Consider the following 24,394-nt stretch of genomic DNA (forward strand, 5'->3'; position numbering starts at 1 on the left):
TATCTTTCTAATCACCCAGAAAATCTTGCTATTTACTGAAAACTATGGACTACAGTGAACGTGTGGCTATGTCTTTGTGACTCTGAATTCTGAAAGATTTAGAATCTATTTCTTTATCCTCCTCAGCAGTATGAATGGCTTGCCATCCATAGAATGACACTCTACACGTATTTGATCATCGAGGGAGCACTATGAAAATGTTCACTGATTAACCACCTTTTGCAACTCAATTGAATGCATTAATTTCAAGTTTCCTATTTCCATAAATTGATATAATTCCTTGGAGCAAATGAGAGAAAATGCTACTTTAATAAAGTGTATGATTGGGGCCAGGAGTTTGGCCTAGTGGTTAAAGTGCTTGCCTAGCATGCATGAAGACCCGGGTTCGATTCCTCGGAACCACATACATAGAAAAAAGCCGGAAGTGGTGCTGAGGCTCAAGCCCAGGACTGAGAAAGTCCAAGGCCAGTGTTCAGGCCCTGAGCTCAAGGCCAGGACTGGCAAAAAAAAATAAATAAAGTGTATGATTAAGAACAATTAAAAGGGAAGGAATGGGGTGAAAGGGGTTGTTAAGAATGGTGAAAGAGGTGACATTTGTCATAAACTGCTCTTTTTCACACTTAATATGTTGTTTCTTATAAAGGTAATATACAGAGGAGTTACAGTTTACATGGTCAGGTAATGAGTATATTTCTTTGTGAACAGTGTCACTCCCTCCTTCATTTTCTCCCAGTTTTTTCCCTCCCAGCTCCATTGTCCTCCCGATTTGTGTATATCATTTCCAACATAGTGTCTAGTGAGTGTATCACTGCTGAATTAGTTGGCCCCTTGTCCCACAATTTCTGTGAAGGAAAGCCAGTTGCACTTGTCTAGATGCCACTACACAGAAGCACTATGCAAAACTGAGTGAATGACTAAACTTGTTGATAGACTGTTTTTTCCCAGAGCCTCTCCAATAAGTCTGATAACCTTTACTGCAGAGAAGAAACACTTATCTGCACCTCCAACACCTGAATGTATAGTCCAAGGCATCCTTAGCTAATGTGAATTATGTTTATGTTTAAAAATGTAGGTAAGTTTAATGTTTATGAAAATAAACCGATACTTATAAACACATACTTATGTTTATTTTCATAAACATATGATACTTACCTATATTTTCAAGCATAAGTATATATATTTTCATAAATTGCAAACATCTGTCATGAAACAGCACTTGCATTTTGTTTTGTTTCATAGTATCTGACCACTATCCTCTGTGTTTCCTCAATGTAAAAAGCACAAAAAAGGAAGAGAGTAAAGACTTGAGGACAGGAATGAGTGGAAATTACCAAGTTCTGCCACTAAATGACTGTGTAAGCCTGGGTATGTGACTGCAGATCACCTGTCTTTTGATAAACTGCTCTCTTGAATGGCAACTCCTTTGTACAACCACTTAAAGAAAAAAGAAATAGTAAGAGAAATAAAGAAGCATAACTCTGATGATATGGTTCATTCATCAGTATTCACTTTACAGTCCTAGTGGCTGATCATTTCCATGTGTGTGATTCTGTTTCAGAAGACCTTCTTGGGCATCACAGAAATGGAAAACTCAACGTTTCTGACAGAATTTGTTCTCAGCGGACTTACACACCGTCAAGAGCTGTGGCTCCCCCTGTTTCTAGTTTTCTTGGTAATCTACCTGCTCACCATTGTGTGGAACTTGGGTCTGATCGCTCTCATCTGGAAGAACCCTCACCTCCACATCCCCATGTACATTTTCCTTGGGAATTTAGCCTTTGTGGACACTTGCCTATCATCCTCGGTGACCCCAAAGATGCTGGTGGACTTCAGACATGAGAGCAGGACCATATCTTATTCTCAATGCATGACACAGTTTTTCTCCTTTGCCATCTGGGTAACTGCAGAATGTTTTCTCTTGGCAGCAATGGCTTATGATCGCTATGTGGCTATCTGCAGCCCTTTGCTTTATCCAGTGATTGTGACTAATACACGATGCATCTGCCTAATAGTTTTGTCCTATATAGGTGGACTTATTCATGCTTTGATTCATGAGGTTTTACTATTCAGATTAGTCTTCTGTAATTCCAACAGAATACAGCAATTTTATTGTGACATTATGCCATTGCTTAAGATTTCTTGTTCTGATGCTTCTATCAATTATCTAATGGTATTTATTTGGGCTGGCTTAATTCAGCTAGTTACCATTGGCACAGTTATTACATCTTACACACTGGTGCTCTTCACCATTTTACAAGCGAAGTCTATGAAGAGTTTGCGGAAAGCCTTCTCCACCTGTGGCGCCCACCTCCTCTCGGTGTCTTTGTACTATGGAACCCTGTTCATCATGTATGTGCTTCCTACGTCTCAGCAAGCAGGAGATCCAGACATGGTGGACTCTCTGTTTTACACAGTCCTAATCCCTGTGCTAAACCCGGTGATCTACAGCCTGAGAAACAAGCAAGTCCTAGAGTCCTTGAGAAAAACATTAAAGAAAAATTCTTAGGTTTGCAAAAAATATTTCTCTCTGTGTAGTATCCACACTCACAAAAATCTTTGAGTTAGTCTTGCATGTTTTGAAATGTTCTAAAGCTTTTTGCCATTGTAATTTTCCTGTCCTTGTTCATTTCAAAATAAACTATCCCTTCAATTTTATTGTTTGAAAACAATTCAGAGGATTCTAATAAAACCATCACCTTTTTATTGTAATTAATAGAAGGGTTACAGTTATATTCTACAGATAGAAGGTGCATTACTTCCCATACATTGATACCCCTTTTCATGTTCTTGTCCCCATTTCCCTCCCCCTACTTCCTCCTCACATCTTGTTTACCCCCTTCCCTTTCCTTTTTCAAATAAACAAATAAACATATGTACAATATACTAGATAACAAGATAAGATTCTATAACAATATGAGATAATCAAGGAACAACAAAAAGATGAAAGGTAACATAGTACATTATGAACAACAGTCACACATTATATAGCTCTTGTTCCATATCCTGGAGTGAAACCATCACTTTTGAAGTCACTAAAAGTAGTTTGGATAAACGATAGTCATGTTTTTTAATAATTTGATTCCAAAGTATTTGATTTCCAATTAAAAAAATATATCCTCTGCTTTACTTCTTCATTGTTTGTAGAGGTTGAGGTGAGACAAAAGAAATGTGTTGAATTTAATGGTGCACCTTAAGCTCTTGGAAAAAGAAAAACAAACCCATCCTATTCCAGGGGAAGAAGGCAAATTAGTAAAATCAAAGCAGAATTAAATGAATGAGAGTAAAAAAACATAGAATCAACAAAACAAGCAGTTGGTTCTTTGAAAAAAATTAACAAAATTGACATACCCTTAGCAAATCTTACCAAAAAAGAAGGAAGCACATCCAAATAAATAAAATCATAGATGAGAAAGAAAATACAACAGAAATTACCAAGATACAGACCACCATAAGGCAAGACTTTTCAAACCTTTTTGCCAACGAATTTGAGAACCTAAAAGAGATGGATGAATTTCTAGCCAATATTAACATACCCACACTAACCAAGAAGACCTAATCCAAGTAAACAGACCTATTTCAAGCACTGAAATAGAAATGGCAATAAAAGACCTCCCATCCAAGAAAAGCCCAAGGCCAGATGGATTTACAGCTGAATTCTATAAGGTCTTCAATGCAGAGCTCACACCAATACTCCTCAAGCTCTTCAATGAAATTGAAAATGAAGGCTCTTCATTCTATGAAGCCAGCATAACCCCCATCCCAAACCAGACAGAGATTCATCAAAGAAAGAGAACTATAGACCCATTTCTCTGATGAATATTGATGCAAAACTTCTCAACAAAATACTGGCCAACCATCTTTAGCAACTCATCAAAAAATGCACACAATTATCAAACAGAATTCATCTTAGGGATGCAAAGCTGGTTCAGTATACACAAGTCAATAAATATAATTCATCAGATCAACATGACCAAGGACAAGAATCACATCATTATCTCAATAGATGCAGAAAAGGTATTTGACAAGATCCACACCCCTTTTTGCTAAAAGCTCTAGAGAAACTAGGAATCCATGGAACATTCCTCAGTATAATAAAGGTTGTGTATGACAAACCTACAACAAGCATTATACTTAATGGCAAAGAGGTAAAGCCATTTCCTCTAGAATCAGGAAGAATACAAGGATGCCCCTTCACTCCTCTTTAACATAGCATTTCAATTCCTAGCCAGAGCAATAAGACAAGAAGCAAGCATAAAGGGGATCCAAATAGGGAAAGAGGAAGTGAAACTTTCCCCCTTTGCAGAAGACATGCTTCTGTATTTGATGGGGGGTGGGGGAAGGGTAATGGGGACCAAGAAATGTAAAAGGGTATCAGTGTATGTGAATTAATGCACCTTCTATCTGGTAAATATCATGAAACCCTTTTATTAATTACAATAAAAATATCAAAAAAACCCTATTGACTCCACTCCCAAGTTGCTTGAGCTGATTCAAAATTTTGGCAAGGTAGCAGGTTTTAAAATTAATCCTCAAAAATCAACTGCTTTGGGGACCATGAGTTTGACCTAGATCCAGAATTCAACCCATAGACCTATGGCCACTTGATCTTTGATAAGGGAGCCAAAAAGTTAGAATGGAAGAAAGACTACCTCTTCAATAAGAGGTGCTGTCAGAATTGGTTAACCACCTGCAGAAAACTAAAATTGAATCCTTCTATGTCACCCTGAATCAGGATTAATTCAAGATGGATCAAAGATCTCAGGTAAAAGCAGATACATTGAAAACTTAACAAGAAGGAATCAGAGATACACTAGGTCTCCTTGGCACAGGTTGAAACTTTTTTTACCAGTCCTGCCTGGGCTTGAGCTCAGGTCTGGAGCCCTGTTCTTGGACTTTCTCAGGGCTAGAGCTCCACCACTTGATCTTCAAACCACTTCCATCTTTTTCTCTGTATTTGGTACCAAGGAATCGAACCCGGGTCTTCGTTCATGCTAGGCAAGCATTCAACCACTAGGCAAAACTCCTGGGCCACAGGTTGAAACTTTCTTACTGAAGACCAAGAAACACAAGAAATTAAAGAAAATTCGGACAATTGGGACTTTATTAAACTGCAGAGCTTCTGTATGGCAAAGGGCATAGCAAGTTAAATAGAAGCCCACAGAGTTGGAGAAGATCTTCACTAACCACAGACAAGGGCCTCATATCTAAAATATATCTACAGTTAAAAAAATGAATCTCTCCAAAACAAATCTTAAAAGGAACAATCATGCCATTAAAAGATGGGCTAAATACTTAAAGAGAGTCTTCTCTGAAGAGGAAATAAGAATAGCCTATAGACACATGAAGAAATGCTTGACATCTCAAGTATAAAAGAAATGCAAATCAAAACAACTCTAAGATTCCACCTTACTCCAATTAGAATGGCCATGATCAAGAAATCCAATAACAACAGATGCTAGAGGGAATGTGGCCAGGAGGCATCACTACTACACGGTTGGTGGGAGTGCAAACTCATTCAACCACTATGGAAAGCAGTATAGTGATTCCTCAAAGGAATAAACAAGTCCAGAATAAGGATATACTAAAGCCACTAGCACAATGATGTTCGTTGCAGCACTATTTACCAAAGCAAAGGTACCAACCCAGATGACCCTCAGTATATGATTGGATCAAGAAGATGTGATAGTTATACAGAATGGAATTCTATGCTGCCATCAGAAAAAATGACATTGCTCCATTTGTAAGGAAATGGAAAGACTTGGAAAAAAATCATATTAAGTGAAGCCATACCCAAAGGAATATAGGCTCAATGGTTTCCCTCATTTGTTATAATTAGTGTATATCCAGGACTCTCCTAATAGAGAATTACAATAGCTGAAAACCTAGGTACATAAGGTCATATAGGATAAGACTAAATGAAAGGATCTCTAGGTTATGGAAACAAAAAGAGGTTTATCTTGTGTGATTGTTGTTTTTAATGTACTATGTTATTTCTCTTCTCCCTTGTTTCCTTTTGGTTAATCTCATATTGTTACTGTATCTGACTTTGTTACCTGGTATATTGTATATATGTTTGTTTATTTGAAATAGGAAAGGGAAGGGTGGAAAACAAGATGATTGTGAGCAGCTGGGTGAGGCTAAATAGGGGGAAAAAATCCAAGAAGGGTTAACAATGTGTGAGAAGTAATGCACCTACTATATGCATAATATAACTGTAACCCCTCTATACATTACCGCAACAATGAAGAATAAAATAAAATAAAAATCTGTAAGGACATAAAAAGTTAAAAAAAATGTGTTAAACCCGGTGCTTGTGGCTCAAAGTTGTAATCTCCGGAGGCTGAGATCTAAAGATCATAGTTCAAACCAACCTCAGGCACAAACGATTATGAGACTTTCTTTGCCAGGCCTGGGCTTGAGCTCAGGGTCTGAGCATTGTCCTTGGACTTTCTCAAGTCTAGAGCTCTACCACTTGAGCCTCAGGACCACTTCTGGCTTTTTTTCTATGTATGTGGTACCAAGGAATCAAACCTGGGTCCTTTTGCATGGTAGGCAAGCTTTCTACCACTAGGCCAAACTCAGCCCAGCTGTGAGACTTTTATCTTCAGTTAACCACCAGAAATCCAGAAGTGGCACTGTGACAGAGTGATAGCACACTAGCCTTGAGCTTAGGAGCTCAGGGACAGCTCCCAAGCACAGAGTTCTACCACAACCCATTAGAAAATTAAAGAAGCATTAAAAAGCATAAAGAGTATTCTACTTAGGTGTCAAGTGTAAAGGCCATCAACATTACACTTAGTTTCTTTTTCTGAATTAATGTTTATCTACAAGTTCTGTGTTAGTACTTAAAGGGAAAATAGGAGCATGCCATATTTCTCTTTAAAAGTCCTCAGTGGTTTTCTTGTATTTTGGAGAAACCAACACAATGCTTGCACAGTCCTGTGCTGCTTTCCTGACCACATCTAAGTCCAGAAGTATGCTTCTAGATGTTCAATTCATCACATTTTCAATCGTTAAGTTTCCTCAGAAATTCTCTCATTTTCTTAACTTTAAAAAAAGATGACTGAGTCTGACCCCAAGCCACTAAATCCAAATCTGTATTCTCACTAGCTCCTGGGGCATGTAGAGACACTGGTGTTTGGGGAACCCAGGTCCAGCCCAACCTCCACTGCCATCCTGTGTCCATGTTGTCATTTCTGCTTCCTCATTTAGGGTTTTTTTAATATAAGAATTTAGACGAGAAGGGGGAAATCATTAGCATAGGAAAATGATAATGACCCAAACTTTTTTCAGTATAACATATGCCTAAATCATGTACATCACATGCGACAGAGGGAATGGCTTCAGGGTAATTTCAATGGTCAGAGCTGTATTTGCCTGGAGTCAATGGATATTTGTGATGCTAGAATCTGTAATGCCTTGCAGACCGTGTGTACTTGTGAAGTGTGTCCAAATCCACCATGCCCAGCAGGACAGGGTCCCTGGTCTACAGGGAATCCGAAAGCTTCCTCTTGGGAATTTCTCCAATCTTTTTTCTTCAGGAGGAAGCACACACTGCTTGACCTTTGTGTCAAATAACATTTATATAAATCATGTTTTTATGCTTGGAGAATGAAGATTCATTTGGGGAATGAAGTCTCCAAAGTGAATCACTGTGAAAAGAATTGCTGCCTATGTTAGGGACATTTCTGTGCTACTGTGTTCTCTGCTTTAGAAAGCCTGGCCACTTTTAAGAGTCAATATATGGGTAAGAGATAATTTCCTGCATGCTATTTTTAAAATGCTTTAAGTTTTATTCAATTGATAATAATTTTATCATTCACTTACACATTGTAAATAAAAAATAGTAACAATAAAAATAATTACCTGTATGGTTTTATCTTCCAGGTTAAATATGAATATGCAATAAACCTAAATTATTCTTTTCAAATATACTTTATTATTTATTTAATCTAACAATGACTTAAAGTTTAGATATACTGAAATATTAATTTAAAACTTATTTTACAAGGCTTGAAAACCCGATGACACTTAGGTAAAAAATTTTAGTATAAATGTTATTCTGTTTACTTAATCACATTGTCTGATTCAAGTTGTGACTTACCTAATGAGAGTCAGTGAAAACCAAGTTCAAGACCATTCACATTCAAGCACTTGTGACCTGCTCTCCATTTTATCTTCAAACTTTCCAACACTTCCTTTTTATGTATTCTGATTTCTTTTGCTACATTCATCCATGTTCTTACTACACTCTGCCTATTTTTTTAATTTTTTATTTTTTGCCAGTCCTGGGCTTGAGCTCAGGGCCTGAGCACTATCTTTGGACTTTCTCAAGGCTAGAGCTCTACCACTTGAGCCACAGTACCACTTCTGCACACTAGTTTTGTGCAGTCATTTTTACCCCCCTTTTCATCCAAATTACTCTTTCTACTTCTTTTGTGTTTTTTTTTTCTTTTGCCTTTGTCTTTCTCCCCTCATCCTCCCTCTTGGTTAAAGTCTTCTGATAGGTTCTTGTACAGTTAAGGAGAAAATTTTCACTAGTGTCTAAACAACGGACAAAAGTCAACTCTATAAAACATTTCTTATAAAATGGTGTATCTGTTCCTGGTTGTGCTGCTACTTTGCTTCCCATGTATTTCCTATTGTGCTGACACCGTCTCTACAAATACGAGAAACTAGTCTCACCATCGCCACTACAATTTCTTCATTTCCGTCTTCATCTGTCTTTATCAGCTTCTAGTGCTATTAGAGTGGTTCTCTTCACTTCCATCAATGCCCCTCACAGCGTCATTCACAGTGTGTTTTCTCTCTTTAGGATTAGAAGCCTCAACTTCCCAGTACTCTGGTAGTATTCATTCTTTAACTCATTAGAGCAGGAACCTACGTTGTGAAGGGACATTGGCTTTAACTTAGAAATTCTGCTGGGATTGGCATAATAACCAGGAAAGAAATATTTAAGAACAGAAGAAACAAAAATCAACATCCCAACTGAGGTTCTAACACTAGTTCCATGCATTTTTTTTTAAGTGCTGATGAATTTCAGATGTGCCTAAAGCCACTGTGAGAGAGACAAGATATTTATGGTAAAGTCTATACAATGTTGTCTTTCATGGTAATAATTTAAGTATTTGGCTATTTATCTTCATCTCTTTATACCCCATCCAAACCTAGTATATGTAGATTTCAATGTAGTCCCTTTATTGTTGATTCTAGCGGGAATAAAAACTCAGTTTCTTATTCCTTTGTTTTCATGATTGCTGAGTGCTTCTGTCTGAGGTCAATATTCCGTAGTAGAAAACAGTGTTGGTGACAGTAAATAAATGCTCATTTTTTTAAGCTTTTTTTTGCCTTTGTTCCCCTTGTATGTTCGCAATGGATAAAATATCCATAACTCTAGTTCAATCCTTTACAACATTATTGTTGTTAAGCCTTACTAGATTCATACTCTGATGTACATGTCAGTTATGTATGAAGCAGACATCCTTTTTAGAATGTTAGTATTGCATTAAGTTGTCCAATTCATGAGTGTATGACTGTCTATTCACTAAATGATTCACATGAAAATGAAAGAATATCCGACTAATCACTCTGGTATGTCTTTTTTATTAGTATCAGCCCACTTTATGTACCATTATATGATAAATACAATATATAGATAAATACAATTTATAGTATTTTTCCAATGCTTACAGATAAGTTAACATTTTTGCCTGTGATCATCCATTTTTATTTTAAAAATTTTTTTATTTAAAGAATTTATTAACATTGATTTTTACATCATATTTCAAATGATGTGTTTAACAAACAAGTACTTAAGAAGGGAATCTCTATATATAATCACTGGCTTTTAGATTTTAGAACATAATTAAAATTAGGCTGAGGTTTTACATGTCATAGGTATATATTAATCTATGTAATAAACTATTATGGCTATAGAGTCATAATTTTTTATGTCTATATAGTTGTGCTTATATTTCCAATACCATGTCTATAGCATTGGGTATGCAAATATTGAGTTCTCGCTCTTGTACTATTTGGATCTAATAGCCACATAAATTAACATTTTTAGAAATGTTTTTGTGGTCATGGGTCTTAAACTGGCCTGGGCATAGTCACTGAGCTTTTCAGCTCAAGGCTACAGCCCTACCCTTTAGCCAAGCCCCACTTCCTGTTTTTTAGAAATTAATTGGAGAGAGGTGTGTCAGGTCCTTTTGTGCCTGGGCTGGCTTTGAACCTTGATCCTCTGATCTGAGCCTCCTGAGTAGCTAGGATTACATGCCTTGCTCATATGTTGGCATTCTAACTAAGCAACTGGTAGGTTATATCTGAAATCCTAGTTACTCAAGAGGCTGTGATCTAAGGATTGAGGTTCAAAGATAGGCCAGGAAAAGAATTACCATCTTTACTTAACCAACAAAATGCCAGATTGGAGGAGTGGCTCAAGCACTAAGAAGTCATCCATGAGCATAAAGAATGAGTGAGAGTGAGAAGCCCCTAGTTTAGTTAAACACAGATACTGACACAGAGACAGACACACTGACAGATACATAGAAACACAGCAAGAGAGGAAAGAGAGAGAGAAGAATTTCAGTGAGTTAAAAATCATTGTTGAATTCCAATTGAATGAGATTTCAGCATTCAATCCACATTCTCATCAAAGACTTACAAAGATATTTTCCTTTGGCATTATCTCCATGACCCAGAAATAGATTTCCAAAATCATCAAAATTCTTTCCACAAATTTTACATTCTTTTCACAAATTTCACCATTTTACAATCTTCAAACCCATTTATTCACGAGGACTTTGAATTAGCATGAATAAAATTATTATACCTATTAATCTCTGAAAATGTTTTCCTCTAGTATAACAATGGTAAATAAAATCAACTATTTTTTCTATTATATGTGTGCATTTATTTCAATTCTAGTCCTCTAGTGTTCACTTATTAAGCCCTACTGAATACTCTCCTGCTCATACTTCATTTTGTTGCAGGGGACATCCTGTGAGAACATGGAGAAGGAAAATGCAACGTTGCTGTCAGAATTTGTTCTCCTGGGACTCACACACCAACCCCAGTGGAAAATCCCTCTGTTCCTGCTGTTCCTGGGGGTGTACTTCATCACTGTCACGGGGAACCTTGGTCTGATCGCTCTCATCTGGAAGGACCCTCACCTCCACATCCCCATGTACAGATTCCTTGGGAGTTTAGCCTTTGTGGACACATCTATATCATCGGTTGTGATTCCAAAGATGCTGGGTAACTTCTTAGCCAAAATTAACACCATTTCTCTGTCCCAATGCATGACACAATTTTTTTTATTTAATCTCAGTGCAACCACTGAATGTTTTCTCTTGGCGGCCATGGCTTATGATCGTTATGCTGCCATATGCAATCCCTTACACTATACAGTGATAATGACCAATAAACTATGTATTCGTCTTGTAGCCTTGTCATTTGTAGGTGGGCTTCTCCATGCTCTACTTCATGAAGGGTTTTTGTTGAGATTAACCTTCTGTAATTCCAATGCAATACATCATTTCTATTGCGACATTATATCATTGTTTAAGATTTCCTGTACAGACCCTTCTATAAATTATATAATTGTTTTTATTTTTTCTGGTTCAATTCAGGTGTTTACTATTTTGACTGTTCTTTTCTCTTACACATTTGTTCTCTTTACCATCTTAAAAAACAAATCTGCCAAAGTCATGAGAAAGGCCTTTTCTACTTGTGGGGCACATCTCTTCTCTGTGTCTTTATATTATGGGCCCCTTCTGTTTATGTATGTACATCCTGCTTCTCCACAGGTAGAGGATCAGGACATGGTGGATTCTCTGTTTTACACTGTCATAATTCCTGTATTAAATCCCATTATCTACAGTCTGAGAAATAAGCAAGTCATAGATTCAATGAAAAAATTCTTGAAAGGAAATGTTTAAAACTGGATCATAAATATTCAGGTGGCTAAAATCCAGAGCATCATGATTGGAAGTAATTCTAGGCAAAAATCCCGCGATTCTTATGTCTCTAAAGTAACTGGCAAAAAGCAGGACTGGAGGAGTGACTGAGTTAAGCCCCAATACAGTGAGATCTTATTTTATTTTTTTCTTTTTTTAAAAAAATTCACAAAACAGCATATGATTAAGGTGGTTGCACTTTGTTCATTGTCTAACGACTTTTGCAATTATAATAATTCTGACATTTAATAAGGTTACTTGTAAGTACTTAAGAATGCTCTTTAAAATATCTGCATATATATATTTCTAAAACATACAAGTAAATTTGTGACAATCAGTAATGTATACTATAATAATTATATCAAACAATGAAAGTTGTATACCTATTCAGAATTTTTTCATTGTGCATACATTAATGTATTAACTGATAAAATACTACAATTTCTGCAGAAATAGTATGTCATTGAAATTATTCAAGTGATACAACTTTGATAAACACCATATTTACTTGTGTAGAGGAGGAACAGAACCAAATCCCTGGAATATGGCTATCAAATAGTTTCACATTGTACTCTGTTGGCAAGTGGCAAATTTTTTGCTCAGATGTTACACAGCGGTATCAACAGAAAGGTGGATATAATAGAAGAAGTATGACATGGCAAAACTTTAAGCAATTGTTATGTGCAATATGACCATTGTACTTAAAGGTCTGAGGATAAGTCAGGTACTCTCACTCTCCATGAAGTCTTTCTTTTACTGTTCTATTCTTGCATTTTCTAAAAATCTGAAAAGTTTCATTGATTCAGAATATTAGGAAATTTAACTGAAAGATAAACTGAAAGGAATGTACAGAAACAAAAAGTAAAAAGCAATGGCTCTTTATTAACATTTTATTATTTTATCGAGGTGATGTAAAGAGTAGTTACAGTTACATTCTTCTAGTAGTGGGTACATTATTTCTTGAAAATTGAATCCCTTCTGATGTTTTCCTCCCAGCTTTCCCTTCCCCTAGCCCTCCCAATCATCTTGTTTTTCTCCTTCCTTCCCTATTTCAAATAAATAAATAAATGTATATACAACATACCAGGCAGCAAAGTCAGATACAGTGACAACATGAGATTAAACCTCAAGGAGAGAAACAAAATAAAACAAAAGGAGGAGGTGAAGAGAGAGAGAGAGAGGGAGAGAAAGAGAGAGGAAATCAACTCTCACAGTAGAAAACTAACACAAAAATAAACTATTGTTTTCATATCCTGGAATTCATTTTGCTTAGCCTCATCTTGAATGGCCATATTCACATAGCTGTTGAACTATTGTGGTCCTCTGCTAGAGAAATCCTGTGTGTGTACTACTTATTGCAAATGAGGGAAACCATGGAGCCTATGTTTCTTTGGGTCTGGCTTACTTCACTTAATATGAATTTTCCTAAGTCTTTCCATTTCCTTACAAATGGAGCAATGTCCTTTTTTCTATGGCAGAATAGAATTCCATTGTGTAAATACATCTTGAGCCATTCACCAACTGAGGGGTATTTGGGTTGGTTCCATATCTTAGCTACAGTAAATAATGCAGCAATGAACATGGTTGTGCTAGTAGCTTTAGTATTTCCTTGTTTCTGGACATTTGCGTAAATGCCCAGGAGTGGGATTGCTGGCTTTCTTGTATGCCAGCAATGAGAAGAGAGAGGCTGAAATCAGGACTCCATTGCAATAACCACAAAAATACTTAGGATAACCAAGGAACTAAAAAGCCACTATGATGAAAAATTTAAAAACCTGGGCCGGGAGTTTGGCCTAGTGGTTAAAGTGCTTGCCTAGCATGCATGAAGACCCAGGTTTGATTCCCTGGTACCACATATAGAAAAAAGCCGGAAGTGGTGCTGAGGCTCAAGTGGTTGAGCTCTAGCCTTGAGAAAGTCCAAGGACAGTGCTCAGGCCCTGAGCGCAAGCCCAGGACTGGCAAAAAAAAAAAAAAAAATTAAAAACCTGAAGAAGGAAATAAAAGCAGAACTAAGGAAATGGAAAAACCTCCATGCTCCTGGATTGGGAGGATTAACATCGTGCAAATATCCTGCCAAAGGTTATCTACAAAATCAATGCAAACCCATCAATATCCCCATGCCATTCTTTAATGAAATAGAGAAAGCAATCCAAAAATTCATATGGAACAATAAAAGACCCCGAATGCAAAAACAGTCCTTAGCAGAAATAACAGTTCTGGAAAAATACCAATATACAGAGTCATAGTAACAAAAACAGCTTGGTACAGGCCTGGGGACCAATGGAATAGAACTTAGGACCCAAAAATCAAGCCACAAACCTACAGCCATCTTATATTTGATAAGGGAGCCAAGAAAATAGGATGGAGGAAAGACAGCCTCTTTAACAAATGGTGCTGGCAGATTGGTAAAGCAACTGTAGAAAACTAAAATTGAATCCTTATATGTCACCCTGCACCAGAATTAATTCTGAATGGATCAAAGACCTTTAGGTAAAGGCAGACACCTGAAAGTTTTACAGGAAAGAATAGGAGTTATACTATAGCTCCTTGGTACAGGTCAAAACTTTCTTAATAAAGGCTCAGAAACAACAAATTTAAGAACATTTGGACAAATGGGACTGTATTAAACTGCAGAGCTTCTGTATGGCAAAGGACATTGATAGCAAGTTAAATAAAAAGCCTACAGAGTGGGAGAAAATCTGTACTAGCCATATAGCACACAGGGCTACATGGAACAATTTAAAGTTTCTGTGGATTTTTTCCAAGTGAGCAATGCCCAGTAGAATAGTTTCCCTTTGTCCTAAAGGAGACCATTGGCTCCTGGTGAACTCAGTTCTCATTTGACTTTTAGCAAGAGTAAGTGGTTGTACAATCAGCTGAGTTTGTTTGTTTGTTTGTTTGTTTGTTTATTTTTGCCAGTCCTGGGCTTGGACTCAGGGCCTGAGCACTGTCCTTGGACTTTCTCGGGCTAGCACTCTACCACTTGAGCCTCAGCACCACTTGCAGCTTTTTGCTATGTATATGGTACCGAGGAATCAAACCCGGGTCTTCATGCATGCTAGGCAAGCACTCTACCACTAGGCCAAACTCCCGGCCCCAGCTGAGTTTATGTTGAAGGTGTGTCTATAAAATAATATCTCTTCAATTTATGAAATGATGTCTCCAACATGTACAAATTTGTGAGAATCACTATAATTTTGTCATGACTATGCTATGACTTTTTGGTGTAAAGCCTAATGTTTTAAAATTCCTCTGTAATTTCTTCTAAGGAATGAAAAACGACATCTAAAATGTTCTTAATTGCATAAAGTAATTGTTTTGTTAACTTCTAGTGATTTAAGATTGCATTTACAGGATACTTAAATGGACAAATGGAAAAGGAAAGCTATAAGTGAATTACCTCTATATTTATTTTCATGAGAACAGAACTGAAATGTAAGAAAAATAGCAAGCCAAGAAGTTCATGTGTTCCTCTTACCTGTATTGTATTGTTTTTGTTCTAACTGTAAAGAACTTATAAAATATATATGTGGTGCCAGAACATTAAGTTCATGCTTATTTTAAAATTTCAACGATAACTTTCCTTATACAAATATGTTTTTTATTCTGGTTAAAAAGCCTCATTCTATTTAATTAAATGTACATTATGATTAAAACTGTTAAGGTATAAGTTACATATTAACTTTTATAAATACTAGTTCATTTGAATACAAGCCAATGTCCTACTAAAAAGAAAAAAATGTCCCTTTTAATATAAAGGAGGGGAAAGGTATGTATAGCTAAATTATATATATATATTATTAGTTGAATCAGATTAGCTGGAAAACGTTACATATTAGAGGACATAAACATTGGAAGCTGAAGTCACTCAGACTTTTCAGGGTATTGAACTCTTTCTTATTCTCTCTGGAGATTTTAGTTTCTGCCATTGTGTCTGAGGCCACCATCCATCCTCTTACAAGTCTCGAAGACTCAGGAAAACGTTTTCTCTCTTCAACCACTTGGCAGGTAATGAATTTATTGAATGAATATTGGTGCTAACATAAGACTGAGGACTATGGGGAAATCAGATATAAAAGTAGACAAGAATTAAATGGATAAAAATCACTACTAAGCAGAAACAAACAAACTCTCACTTCTCAATACCAGCTCAGTGAAGGCTGCTGTTAAGGATGATGAATGCTTACAATTCTCAGAATTGCAACCAGATTCAATGTTGAAGGAGAAGCACATTTGCTTAATATTCTTGCCTATAACACAATGCCAAAATTATCACTAGTCCCTTTTATTTGGTTTTTCTTCCTTAAATTTTAAATCTATGGTGGGTTAGTTTGAACAAGACTAGATTAAGCTCCCTCACTATGAAAAGATCACTTCCTTGCTCTAAATAGGTATTAGTCTCTCATCACTAAGATCTATAATAGCAAAAGAGATAAGCTCTAAGCAATCGAATTAATAGCTTGAAACCATTTTACAACCTGTGTTTACATGGTGTTTTGAAACAAGATGACTATTTAACACAAGTTGTACTTCAAACTTGTTATAGGTCACATCAGAGCTCCATGTGCTGGCAGCAAAGAAGTGAGTAAGCATGCATTGTTTAGGAGTTACTTGTGCTAAGGTTAGGTTATTCCATTTTACTTTGACTACTTTCTGTTGTATAAAAGATATATTGTTTTTCTTTCCTTACCATAATAACTGCTTAATCACTTATTTGACTAATGATAATATTATCCTAAGTGCTCGTCACCTGGAATTTCAGATGATGTACCTTCAACATGCCAACTGAATTTCCTGATATGCCAGTCTTATTTAAGTCATAATGTCACTGAACATTTCACTAATCATTATCTTTGCATATAATGCCACATAAAGCCCAAATAAAAATAACTCAGTGAATTTTTTTATTTAACTTATTTGTCATTGTGATCACTATCAGCATCTTTGGTTTTTCTTTCTTTTTTCTTTTTTTTTTTTTGCCAGTACTGGGTTTGAGCTCAAGGCCTGGGCATGGTCCTTAGGCTTTCTCAAGGTTAGAGCTGTACCATTTGAGCCTCAGCATTGTTTCTGGCTTTTTTCTACATATGTGGCACAGAGGAAATGCACGCGGGCCTTTGTGCATGCTAGGCAAGCACTCTACCACTAGGCAAAACTCCTAAGCCAACCAGCATGTTTTAACATAGGGATTAAGTCCTTTACATGAAAGTGAATCACCAAGTCTATTGCTTTTTTAAAAAATTGTATTTTGTTGTTGGGATAAAGTGAAGAGGGGTTAGAGTTGCATTCATCAGGTAGTGGGTACATTCCTTCTAGAACTTTGTTTTTTTTCTCGTATTTTTTGTCCCCTTCTCCCCCTGCCCTGCACAGTCATCTTGTTTTTCCTTTTCCCTTCCTTATTTCAAATAAGTGTATATACAGTATACCAGTATACAAGTTCAGATAAAGTAACCTTATGAGATTAACCAAGTTGAAAAAAGAGAAAAGAAATAATATGATTCTCATGAAAATGTATGGTTTATTTCAATTTTACAATGATTTTCAATTCATAAATACATCAAGATTACTATTCTTTTTTATATATTTTTTATTGTAATTAATAGAAGGGTTACATGATATTTGCCAGATAGATGGTGCATTAATTCCCATACATTGATACCCTTTCACATGTCTTGGTCCCCATTTCCCTCTCCCCCACCCCCACCTCTCATCTTGTTTTCCCCCATTCCCTATCCAATTTCAAATAACCAAATACAAATATATCCAATATATCAGGTAACAAAGTGAGATACTGTAACAATATGAGATAACCAAGGGACAGCAAAAGAGATGAGAGATAACATAGTACCTTAAGAACAACAATCACTCATTATATGGCTTATGTTTCTATATGCTAGAGAACCTTTCATTTAGCATCCTACTATATGGCCTTTTGTATCAAGGTTTTGCTCTATTGCAAATCTCTGCTAGGAGAGCCCAAGGTTTCTACTGATTATGACAAATGAGGGAAACCATTGAGCCTAAGTTCCTTTGAGTCTGGCTTACTGGCTTACTTCACTTAATATGATCTTTTCTAAGTCTTTCCATTTCCTAACAAATGGGGCAATGTCATTCTTTCTGACAGCAGCAAAGAATTCCATTGTGTACAAATACCACATCTTGTTGATCCACTCATCAACTGAGGAACATCTAGGTTGGTTCCATATCTTTGCTATGGTGAATAGTGCTGCAATGAACATTGTTGTGCTAGTGGATTTAGTATGCCCTTCTTTCTGGATGGTTGGGTAAATGCCAAGTAGTGGAATTGCTGGGTAATAGGGGAGCTCTATGTTTAGTCTTTTGAGGAACTGCCATACTGCTTTCCATAGTGGTTGAATGAGTTTGCACTTCCACCAACAGTGTAGTAGTGATGCCTCCTGGCCACATCCCCTCCAACATCTGTTGTTATTAGTTTTCCTGATCCTGGCCATTCTAACTGGAGTGAGGTGGAATTTTAGAGTTGTTTTGATTTGCATTTCTTTTATGACCAGAGATGTTGAGCATTTCTTCATGTGTCTATAGACCATTTTTGTTTCTTCTTCAGAGAAGACTCCCTTTAAGTCTTTGGCCCATCTTTTAATGGGATGGTTGTTTCTTTGGAGATTAGTTTTAGATTGATTCAATTTTTTGAGCTGTTGATATATTTTAGATATGAGGCCTTTGTCTGTTGTATGGTTGGTGAAGATCTTCTCCTACTCTGTAGGCTTCCTACTTAGTTTACTAGCTATGTCCTTTGCCATACAAAAGCTCTGCAGTTTAATGCAGTCCCACTTATCCAGCCGTTCTCCAAGATTACTATTCTTACAATTATTGATTTCTTTTTACTTCAGGGGACATAGCTATGAGAACATGGAGAAGGAAAATGCAACTGCATTGACAGAGTTTATTCTTGTAGGACTGACACAACAACCGGAGTGGAAAATTCCCTTGTTCCTGCTGTTCCTGGTGTCATATCTCATGACCGTTGTAGGGAACCTTAGTCTGATTAGTGTCATCTGGCTTGACCCTCACCTGCACGTACCTATGTACTTATTCCTTGGGAATTTAGCTTTTGTAGACACTTGGATATCATCCACCGTGACACCCAAACTGCTGGTCACATTGTTAGTCAAGGATAAGATGACACCTCTCTCTGAATGTTTGACACAGTTTTTTTCCTTTGCATCCAGTGCATCCATAGAATGCTTTCTCCTGACAGCAATGGTTTATGATCGCTACGTAGCCATCTGCAAACGTTTACATTACCCAGTGATTATGACCAATAGACTATGTGTCCAGATAATTGTGCTGGCATTTGTAGCAGGATTTCTTCATGCCATAATTCACCAGCATTTTTTAGACAAATTAAATTTCTCTGCTTCCCAAATAAATCACTTATTTGTGGCATTTTGCCCTTTTTGGAGAATTCTTGTACTTATCCTTCAGTTAAGTTTATGCTGGTGTATTTATTGGCTGGCTCAGTTCAAGCAGTCAGCTTTGTGACTGTTCTTGCCTCTTATACTTTGGTTATCTTTGCAGTCTTAAAAAAGAATTCTGCCTCTATAGCCACCTAATCTTTGATAAGGGATCCAAAAAATATAATGGAAGAAAGACAGTCTCTTCAACAAGTGGTGCTTGCAGAACTGGTTAAGCACCTGCAGACAACTAAAGTTGGATCCTTTGTCACCCTGCACCAGGATAAACTCCAAATGGATCAAAGACCTGGAGGTAAAAACAGATACACTGAAAACTTTACAAGAAGGAATAGGAGATACACTAGGTCTCCTTGGCACAAGTCGAAACTTTCTTAATAAGGACCCAGAAACACAACAAATCAGAGAAAGACTGGGTAAGTGGGACTGCATTAAACTGCAGAGAGTCTGTATGGCAAAGGACATAGCTAGCAAATTAACTAGAATGCCTACAGACTGGGAGAAGGTCTTCACTAACCCTACAACAGACAAAGGCCTCATATTTAAAATATATCAACAGCTTAAAAAATTGAATCAATCCAAAACTAATCTCCAAAGAAACAACCATCCCAATAATAGATGGGCCAAAGACTTAAAGAGAGTCTTCTCTGAAGAAGAAATAAGAATGGCCTATAGACACATGAAGAAATGCTCAACATCTCTGGTCATAAAAGAAATGCAAATCAAAACAACTCTAAGATTCCACCTCACTCCAGGTAGAATGGCCAGGATCAAGAAATCTAATAAAAACAGATGTTGGAGGGGATGTGGCCAGGAGGCATCACTACTACACTGTTGGTGAGAGTGCAAACTTGTTCAACCAGTATGAAAAACAGTATGATGTTTCCTCAAAAGACTAAACATAGAGCTCCCTTATGACCCAGCAATTCCACTACTTGGCATTTACCCAATCGTCCAGAAACAAGGGCATATTAAATCAACTAGCACAATGATGTTCATTGCAGCAGTATTTACCATCGCAAAGATATGGAACCAACCCAGATGACCCTCAGTTGATGAGTGGATCAACGAGATGTGGTATTTGTACACAATGGAATTCTTTGCTGCTATCAGAAACAATGACATCCCCCCATTTGTAAGGAAGTGGAAAGACTTAGAAAAAAATCATATTAAGTGAAGTAAGCCAGACTCAAAGGAACTTAGGCTCAATGGTTTCCCTCATTTGTCATAATCAATCGAAGCCTTGGGCTCTTCTAGCAGAGATTTACAATGGAGCAAAACCTAGATACATAAGGCCGAATGGGATGGCACTAAATGAAAGGACCTCTAGGAAATAGAAACAATAGCCATATAATGAATGATTGTTGTCCTTAATGTGCTATGCTATCTCTCCTCTCTTTTGCTATCCCTTGGTTATCTCATATTGTTACAGTAGTTCACCTTATAATATGATATATTGTATATATTTGTATTTGGTTATTTGAAATTGGATAGGGAACAGGGGAAAACAAGATTAGGGGTGGGGGTAGGGGGGAGGGAAATGGGGACCAAGTCATGAGAAAGGGTATTAACGTTTCTGAAGTAATGCATCTTCTATTTGGTGAATATAATGTAACCCTTTTATTAATTACAATAAAAAGATATGAAAAAAAATCCTCAAAGACAGCACCTAGGCCCTGAGTTCAAGCCCTGACTTCAAGGACTTGTACATACACAGAAAACAAAAATAAAGGAAGAGGGAAAGCAAGAAATACAGGAGGGAGGGAGGGATGGAAGGAGGGAAGGAAAGGGGGGGAAATGTAGCCTAATAAAAATTACCTGTTATAAAAATATAAGTCAGTCAAAGATATCAAGTAAGCCTTTGTGGAGCCCACCTCCTCTCTGTGTCTTTATACTTTGGCACTCTTCTTATCATGTGTGTGTGCTCTGCCTCTGCACAGAGACATGACGAGGACATGGTAGACTCGCTAGTTTACACTGTCATAATTCCTGTGCAAAGTCCAATTATCTACAGCCTCAGAAATAAGCAAGTCATAAACTCACTAAGAAAACAATTGAAAGGAAATGTGTAGATGGCATAGTAAGAGACATTTTTCCCTCACAAAAAAGAAATTCAGTACAATTAAATTATTTTATGCTGCGTGTAAAAGTATAATTTTCAATTATTATTGTGTTAGGCTTTAAAGTTCTTTTAAACTAGAAGATTGTTTTTATTTTTACAAGGCTTTGCTATGCTGCTCAGGAGATCTAGGATCTGGGATCATTTTTGTCTGTTGGTTGTTCTTTTAAATTATCTTTAAGTTGCTCTACAAAGGAGTTTCCATTTAACAATTCAGTTTGTAAATATAACACATCTTGATCAGTGACCATCTCCGTTTGACATTCTTATCCATTTCTCCCAAACCCACATCCTCCCTGCTTCTCTTAATTTATAGGATATACAATGAATTTTTGATTACTTTCTCTCTATCTTCTCCTTTTTATTCATCTGTCCCAGTCCACTTGACCTTGCCTCACTTCTTATATTTTTTTAAAGAGACATAGTCTTATTTATTCATTACTCTTAAAGACTTATTTTTGACTGGAATCAGACTTGGAAGTAAAAGCTCCCAGAGAAGACAGCCTTTGCCTCTTGGCAATGTGTTCCTAAAGTTTCTCTTTGGCTTTCTTCATTCTCTTAGCATATTCTGCAGTCTCCTCCTTGTTCTTCTTGGTACGTTGTTTCTTCAGAGCAATGTGGACCTTGCCTCACTTCTAAATACACTCTTCCTGCTGTTGACTTCTGTTGTTTGATTTTGCCTTTCTAAGAAATTACATTATTTAATTTCTCTGTTGAATCTTCTATGTTTCAGTTAATAGTAAACCACCCCATGTATTTTCTTAAAAGTTTATAAGCGAAATCTCACAGCCACATATAAGGCAGGTGATCCATCCTTTGTTTCCCTGAGCATGGAAAAAATTATGTTAGGCGAGATCATTTTTTTTGCTTCCCTATTTTTAGGACTGCATTATTGTCAAAGGAACCCAATGAGAAGGTAAGCTTTTATTTCAGATGCAGATTTTTTTATGATTGGGCTAAAAGTGAGGCAGATTTCTACTGATTTTGCTCCAGGTTTTAAAAGATCTTTTGTCTTTAGGGAAAATGTTACATTTCTCATCATATGTATAATCATATACATGCTCATGTGTGTTTTTGTGTATATGTAGGTACATATATTTATACATACATACATATAATGGGCAGCTAGGTTCATATTATATCTGTTTGAAGATTAAGGTGACAATAAACATGGGTGCAAGTCTTTTAAACCTTACTGAGACTCTGCTTTCGTATTATCTTTCTTTCCCCTCTACATTTTTCTTGCTGCAACATTTGATGGATGTCAAATAATTCTTTTTTTTTTTTTTGGATGTCAGATAATTCTTTAGTGAGTGAATTTCAACAAAAAAATCTGGTATTTCCCCATTTCTTGCCAGTAGATTATGTTAAAATTTTTTTAAAATGAGAGCTTTGCATTTTAAACATTTATCTACCACTACTCAGATGTCCAATTTAAATGCTCAATTAAGGAATACTTCAAAAATGAATGTTTAGCGAGAAGATCTCTATTCAGTTTTCAAAGGAAAGCATGAATAATCACATCATAATTTTTTCAAATATTTTTGAATTTATGGCAAATACAGTCTCATCTCACCTCAAAGCCCTGTGTTATCTTTCCTATACTTCCTCTTTGGCCACACCTGATATTTCCCTGTTTCTTTTTGTGCAAGAAATTATAATTTCCAGATCCTTCAATTAACACTTCCGTCTGACTAGTCTATACAAACATCATAATTTTAGGGATAAAAATTTCTAGTGTCCAAATCCATGCCTGCTAAAACAGAATATATATTCACAAAATCTCCAAGCAGAGTTCTAGGTCACCTCATATGATATCCCTTGTCCTTGATTGCTGTTTTTTTCCCCCTTTTATTTAGTCATTTTTTTTTTTTACTCCATGGGTGTTGAAGTGAGGACCTTGCATTAGGAAGGTAGTTACTCTACCACTTAATGCATGACTACAACCCAATTACTTTAGTCTTTTCTTTTACATAGAGTCTCAGATTTGTTTGAGGCTGGCAGAGAATCAAGATCCCTTTTCTTTAATGTGCTATGTAGCCTGTCTAGTCCCTTAGGCCTTTGCTTCATAATTCTTCTAATTAAATTTCACCTTAAATTGCTGGAGCTTAGAATATGATCTGTAGATTTCATGATAATCTGATGAGACATTGTCTCTGGAAGAGACTGGAGCTCTTTGACTTTATTCAAATTCTGTTTCCTTATCTCTGAAAAGCCTTAAAAATCAAAACATTCAAAAAATATACACTGTATACAGAATGTAAAGTTTGCTTAAATATCTCCAAAGCGTCACTTCTTGGAGAAAATGTAAATGTTCAGTAGAATATCAATTAAAAAAATAAAACTGTCTATGCAACTCTGTGACTTCATGTTGACAATTTCAAATCATGAAAAAACCCTGTGGAACAATTCCTAGTTCTCTCTTGATTGTCCAATACTGCAATGCCCAGTAGAAAACACTTTGTCCTAAAGGGAATCCTTTAATCTCTCGAGAAATTCAGTACTTCACGTCTTAGTCATTTGGCAAGAGTTCAGGGTTGCAAAAATGATCGAGTCTTGCTTTCAAATCGTATTTATAAACAAGAATGCAGCTTGGGAAATGAATCTAAGTAATCATTGTGCAAGAAATGCTATGTGTATTTGTTATTGTTGTGTTATATTTGTTATTTATTTTCTGTTTTATAAGTGCCTACCAGTTTAAATTCCTCCAAATTTCTTTCAAGCTATGGTAAGAAAGAAATAGTTTTTATCATATTCATTATTTGTTATATAGAAATTAAATTTTCTGTTTAACTTGTAACAGTTTAAAATTGCATTTACAAGATGCCCAAACAACATGTGGAATGGAAAATCATCTAGGAAGTATT

At 36.4% G+C, this 24,394-nt stretch overlaps 2 protein-coding genes and 1 pseudogene across 2 annotated transcripts; all 3 read left to right on the plus strand.

Moving 5' to 3' along the window:
• The first annotated feature begins 1,573 nt into the window (after positions 1–1,573).
• On the plus strand, positions 1,574–2,506 carry LOC150069465 (olfactory receptor 5H2-like). The gene has a single exon (XM_090332721.1). It carries the CDS (start codon positions 1,583–1,585, stop codon positions 2,504–2,506), a length of 924 nt encoding a protein of 307 aa, XP_090188847.1. The 5' UTR covers positions 1,574–1,582.
• Positions 2,507–11,003: 8,497 nt separating this feature from the next.
• LOC150069466 (olfactory receptor 5H19-like) lies at positions 11,004–11,942 on the plus strand. Its single transcript, XM_090332729.1, has one exon. The coding sequence runs from the start codon at positions 11,013–11,015 to the stop codon at positions 11,940–11,942; it is 930 nt and encodes a 309-aa protein (XP_090188855.1). The 5' UTR covers positions 11,004–11,012.
• A 6,903-nt stretch (positions 11,943–18,845) lies between these two features.
• On the plus strand, positions 18,846–21,480 carry LOC150069467 (olfactory receptor 5H8-like; annotated as a pseudogene).
• The last annotated feature ends 2,914 nt before the right edge of the window (positions 21,481–24,394 follow it).

The sequence above is a fragment of the Megascapheus bottae genome, chromosome 1 (assembly GCF_031878675.1).
Source record: "Megascapheus bottae isolate mThoBot1 chromosome 1, mThoBot2.hap1, whole genome shotgun sequence".
NCBI lineage: Eukaryota > Metazoa > Chordata > Mammalia > Rodentia > Geomyidae > Megascapheus > Megascapheus bottae.